At 53.9% G+C, this 6,099-nt stretch overlaps 1 protein-coding gene across 2 annotated transcripts; it reads left to right on the forward strand.

Annotated features, from left to right (window-relative positions):
* Positions 1-193: 193 nt before the first annotated feature.
* LOC125551366 (pollen receptor-like kinase 3) lies at positions 194-4,842 on the forward strand. Of its 2 annotated transcripts, none has more exons than XM_048714570.1 (2): positions 194-1,622; positions 3,845-4,842. In XM_048714570.1, exons 1-2 carry the CDS (start codon positions 194-196, stop codon positions 4,489-4,491), a joined length of 2,076 nt encoding a protein of 691 aa, XP_048570527.1. In that variant the 3' UTR covers positions 4,492-4,842. The 2 variants fall into 2 exon arrangements, 1 of the variants encoding a protein (XP_048570527.1); XR_007302475.1 differs by lacking the exon at positions 194-1,622 and adding an exon at positions 2,611-3,521 and having other exon boundaries at positions 3,845-3,971.
* The last annotated feature ends 1,257 nt before the right edge of the window (positions 4,843-6,099 follow it).

Below are 6,099 nucleotides of genomic sequence, written 5' to 3' on the forward strand. Positions count from 1 at the left end.
TGCATCATATCCATTGCTGACCTGTTATCTCAGCATGCGTCATACGTACTATTTTTAGGCTCCAAAACTGCATGCCAAACCACTGGAGCAGAAGAGGCATTGACAAAAAGCAGAAGAGGCAATGCCAAGAAAGGCAGGAAACATTTACAGAGGCTGGAAGAAAACTAGAGGAAAGGCTCTGACCTCCACCAAGATGGTCATGGTCATCCTCATCCTAGCCTTCCGGCTCTCCACTCTTCTCCTCCTCCTCCTCGCGGGCGGCCGGGTCGTGGTCGCCGCTGAGCCTGATGCCTCCCCACCAGGCACCGAGGCGGCGGCGCTCCTGCGCCTCAAGGCGTCGTTCAAGGACCCGACCAACGCGCTAGAGGCGTGGTCACCGTTGTTGCCCCCGGCGCCGTGCAACGCCGCTAGACCTTGGCCTGGGGTGCAGTGCTACAAGGGCAGCCTCATCGGCCTCCGGCTGGTGCACCTTAACCTCTCCGGCGCATTCGACTTTGCTGCGCTCGCCAACCTACCGGGCCTGCACTCAATCAACCTCAGGCGCAACGCCTTCGCAGGCCCGATACCGGCGAGCCTCGCCACCGTCCGCAGCCTCCGTGCGCTGTATCTGTCGCACAACGCCTTCACCGGCCCTATCCCCGGCGACGTGTTTGCCAACATGCGCTGGCTCAAGAAGCTCTACCTCGACAACAACGACCTGTCCGGCCCGCTGCCAGCGGCCGCCATCGCCGGCGCGCCGCGCCTCATCGAGCTCCACCTCGACCACAACAAGATCGAGGGCGCCGTCCCCGAGCTCCTCCCCAAGTCTCTCCGGCTGTTCAACGTGTCGCACAACCGCCTCACGGGCGTGCTCCCGCGCTCTGTCGCCACGCGGTTCAACGAGTCGGCGTTTGCCGGTAACCCAACCCTGTGCGGGGCTCCAGGGAGCGACGCCAAGGCCTGCGCACCAGTGGCCGCACCGGTGGCCGCGCCGGCGCCCTCGTCGATGCCGCCGATGACGGCGGCGGACTACTTCGCCGTGGAGGACGAGACCAGCATCGTCGTCGTGATCGGTATCATCCTGCTCGTCATCGCGCTGGTCTCCGGGGCGATGGTCCTCATGCTGCAGCAAGACGAGCAGCGGAACAGCGCGCCGCCGCCGGCGTACTACGACGCCCCTGTCGCCAGCGGCGGCATCGCCCCCAAGCCGGCCGTGACAGCCGCGCCTCGCACCTCAGGGGTGGCGATGGAAACAGGCGGGTCCAGCCGCGGCGGCAGCAGCAGCCAGGGCTCGGCACGTGGTGGTGCCGGCGGCAAGCGGATGGACGAGTTCGTCCTGATGAGCAAGTCGAGCGGCGAGTTCGGGCTGCAGGACATGATGAAGGCTTCGGCGGAGGTGCTCGGCAACGGCACACTCGGGTCCGCGTACAAGGCCGCCATGCGAAACGGCATCACCGTGGCCGTGAAGCGCATGCGCGACATGAACCGCGTCGGCCGCGAGGAGTTCGAGAACCACCTCCGCGTGCTCGGAGAGCTCCGCCACCCCAACGTGCTCGCTCCCCTCGGCTACCATTACCGCAAGGAGGAGAAGCTCATCGTCTCTGAGCTCATGCCACGCGGCAGCCTCCTCTACGTCCTCCACGGTAAGACCGTAATTACGATCCAATATGATTACTACGGCCGTCGGTGCAGGTAGTCGGTACACCATGCATAGTCGTCGTAGGAGCTAACTTTGTGCCTATGTTTGATGAGCAATCATCGCAACATTGTCAAAACCGACAACAAAGTAGAGGGAGATGAGGTGGTCGCGTAGAACCCCTAGTGAAGAAACCCTTGCTGCTGCTTGATCTGTTGATTATTTATACGGAAAGCTTAATTCCATTACACATAAGAAACCGTTGACCTACTTGAGTACTTCAAAAAGAAAAACAATTGGTGAAGTTACTCCTTTCTTCCGGGATTATATGGATGTCAGCCACAAATTAGCGCTTTTTATTATTAAATCAATGAAAACAAAAAAAATACTGTGTAAATTGACCTGATTACCGATATATTTAACCAACTGCCTAGCCAATTAACTACATTAATGATTTGATATTTGTAGATTGTTTCATCTTTAGTGACTACATGATGTATATGGACTCCCCACTTATTTTTACTCCGCATATAAGATACATCTTAGGTCAAACTTTGTATGGTTTGATCAAATTTATATTAAAAAACATTATCATTTAAATCCTAGGATATACAATATATAAAATTAATCCCAGGATGCATCTCATGATGCTCGTTTGATATTGTGGACGTGAGTTATTTACCCAAAACCACCACACTTGGTGTTAGGGTAACAATTTAGTACCACTTTTCAGAGAGGGCACAAGAACCACCAATTATGTGCCTAATGACAAACGGGGAGCACTGATTGTCTGATAAGCACACAAAAACAGTGAAACTGACAAGTTGGGCCCACCTGTCATGTTGACGTGGCATGTTTGTGTGGACAAGGGTCCCACCTGTAAGTGACTCATTTGTTTGTCTCCATTCAAAAAAATCATTTTCTTGTGGGCATTTCAACAAACACGAAATGGGCGCTTATCAGCGCACTGCACGCCACCAGCGCGGCTCGCGGCCCTTGCTGGTCGACGGACATCCGAGACCTGGCCGCCACTGTCAAGCCGCTGGAGCTCCCCTCGCCGCCCCTTTCTTTTTCTTCTCCTCATTCCTCCCTGATTTCCCTCTCTGTCAAACAGGACCAACTGCCATGCCCGCCGCCATGGATGAACTCGAGCTCGCAGCGCCGCCCCGACATCCCCGAGCTGCCCCAGGCCTCTATCGCCCCTGGATCCAACGCGTTTTGGTTGGGAACTCGTGCTTGGGGCGACCGCCAGAGGCCTTGGTCGCCACCGTACAAGGGGGAGTGTAGTGGTGGAGTGCCCTAGTCACGCACGTGCCGGCCGGGAGGCCCCGGCCACGCGCGCCGCCGTGGAGCGCTCTGGCCACGCCCGTGCTCGTGGCTCACGCAGGGATGCCTTGGTCGTGCACGCCGTTGTGGAGCGGTATGGCCATGCCCCGTGCTCGCCACGCCCAACGGGAGGCCCTGGCCACCCCCGCACTCTCCGTGCCCGCTGGGAGGGCCTGGTCGCGCCCACGCTCAAGTAAGCAGCAAGTGGCGGCGGAAGCAAGCACACATGGGGCAAGATCTCCTGTAGTCATGCTCCTATTCGACTCGGCACTGGCGTAAGGCAGCGGACTGGGCGGCGGGGCGGATCCTCGCCGGATCCGGGCTGGATAAGGGTTGGATCCAGGCAGGGCCAGTGGCTTGTGGCGGCGGATGGTAGCTAGTTGGGACAACCGAGAGGATCGCCGGGGTAAGGCTCTTGCGGCGGCGCTGGATATGGCCGTCTATGTCGGGGTGGGTGGGGAAGATGGTGGCTTGGGGAGAGGGGGGTGAATAAGAGAGAGGCCAACAGGTGGGCCTTTGGCCACCTTTGCAAATTATCCAGGTAGGCATGCCACATCGGCCGGACAGGTGGGCCCAACAGGTCAGATTCGCTGTCTTCATGACCAAATTGAAGCATCAGTGCTCCATGTTACAGATTAGACGCAATTTTGGTGAATTTTTTTGTGTCTAGCTCAAATGTGGTATCAAGTTGTTACGCTAGCCTTAAATGTGGTGGTTTTAGATAAATAATTTTATGTGTGTTGATTATTTTTCATATAATGTTAGTCAAATTTTAAGAAGTTTGACTTGACAGATCCTACACGAGGACTAAAAAAATGGAGGGAGTACAACGGATAGTCAATCATTTGGGTTAATGTTTATTATGTGTAACTAAAATGACGTCCGTGTGATCGATCGGTGCAGGGGACCAGAGCCCCAACAGGGTGGTGCTGGACTGGCCGACGCGGCTGAGGATCGCCCTCGGCGTGGCGCGGGGCATGGCATACCTCCACGAGAAGCTGGGCATGCCGACGATGCGGTTCGTGAGCATGGACGGCGCCGACTTCGATGCGCCGCCCCCGCCGCCGCCTCACGGGAACCTCAAGTCCGGAAATATCCTCCTCGACGCCAACCTGGAGCCGCACATCGCGGACTACGGCTTCTTCCCGCTCGTCAACGCGCCGCAGGCGCCTCAGGCCTTGTTCGCGTTCCGATCGCCGGAGGCTGTCGCCGTGCTCCAGCAGCAACAGCGCGTGCCTGTTTCGGCCAGGTCCGACGTGTACTGCTTCGGCGTCGTGCTGCTCGAGCTCATCACGGGGAGATTCCCCTCGCAGTACCTCCTCAACGCGCGCGGTGGCACAGACGTCGTACACTGGGCGGCTGCGGCGGTGACCGAGGGCAGCGAGCACGAGGTCATCGACCCCGTCATCGCCGCGGCCGGCGGGGGCTCCGCCGTGCAGCTGGTGCGTATCGCCGTTGAATGCACCGACCCCGCGCCGGAGAGCCGGCCCAACATGGCAGAGGTGGCGAGGATGGTGGAAGAGGTCGCCAGCGCCTCCGGCGCGTCGTGACCACTGCTCGCCGGTGCATGGGATGGGAGGAGTGATACGCGATGCAAGTCTGCGCGTGCATGTGTACTTCGAACGGAATCAAATCCCAGCCTTTGATCAGAGGGAGGGTGAGTGTCAGAATTGGCAAAGGCGAGGGGTATGGTTAGTTGGGCTGCGTGTGAATTCAAGGTCTGAATTTGTAAAAACGGATGAAAATCAGGAGCAGAGGATGATCATGCCACTCCATGTCTCTAGTGACATTAGGTAACAATTTATTCTAGTTGGAGGATGGAATCAACGGCCATACTTTGTGTGAGTTTTCTAGACTCTGTTTTACCTTGTATACATGTCATAATAGGATTATGTATTTGTTCAAAAGTATATTTTGGATTTTAGTTTTGCTAGTACTTACAAGGCAAACTTGCATTTGCATTCAAGGCGACTAGAATTGATTACGAGCACTGATAAATAAATTGAACTTTGGTGGCGCAGCTGGATATAAATTTGTATATATTTACGATGGAAATTCGGACTCTAAACCTAAGCAGAATACTACTCTCTCTGTTTCTATCTAAATATAAGATATTTTGACTGTTCGAATTTGAACTGCCAAAACGTCTTAAATTTAAAAACAGAGGTAGTACCAAAATTTGGAGTCAAATGTGCACCTTGTTTTGAAGAACCGACTAGAGAATTAGGTCAAATCACCGAGGTTAAAATCAGAAGTGAAGACCCAAGTGAAGCTGAGGCCTCAAGCACTCTCGACAGACCGATTGAATTTTCACCATGATACTGACCATTGGATCTGAGGTCGATTTGATCTAGGCCATTAGATCTTTACCCATAGCGCTATCAGCCGTCTGATAAACTTTCAATTGCATCCCTTTGTAATATACATGCCCCCACCAGGGCAATTTGCTCAATTCCATATAGGCATAGAAAATAAGGCAACTCCCCTGGTGAAAACCTAGCCGCCTCCTTCATAAATGTTGGTTCTCTCCTTTGATTCAAGGGCTCAAGCTCAAGAAGAGCCTAATCCCCTTCCAAACCCTTCTTATCAGCCAATGATTACATATGAACAACAGAGACGGAAGCGGTGAAGAATCTCATCTGAAAGGGCAACTTCCAGGGCCTCGGCCTGGTACGACCAACCACTCGAAGGTCGTCGAACGATCTGGATTCATTCGGTAAAACGGTCATAACGTTCTCATATGAACTCTGTTTTCAACGTTCTTGGGTTCGTTGGGATCACGAGAGTGACGCCGATGCACATGTGGTGTTAGATCTTGATTGGGAGCACTTTGGGAATATTTCTCTCATTTTTGACCTTATGAAACGCCTAAGTCTAGTACTCGTGATCCTCCATATTAAAGCTAACCTTGGCCTCTTTTATTGTGCTTGGTACTAGGTTGCTCCAACACACATGTAGACACAAAAAACAAGGGAAACTAATAAAAACACTAATTATGCAATGCTCATAATGAAAAGGGTGAAAACCGGAGATCATGCATAATGGACATATTTTTGGTTCAATGAATGTGTGCAGAACATGCAACAAATGAGCTCTAAAAATGCGTAAAATATAGAGCCGTTAGCCATGAGGGGCGCAACTGAGAAGGCGAGCGACGT

The sequence above is a fragment of the Triticum urartu genome, chromosome 4 (genome assembly GCF_003073215.2).
Source record: "Triticum urartu cultivar G1812 chromosome 4, Tu2.1, whole genome shotgun sequence".
NCBI classification, from domain to species: domain Eukaryota; kingdom Viridiplantae; phylum Streptophyta; class Magnoliopsida; order Poales; family Poaceae; genus Triticum; species Triticum urartu.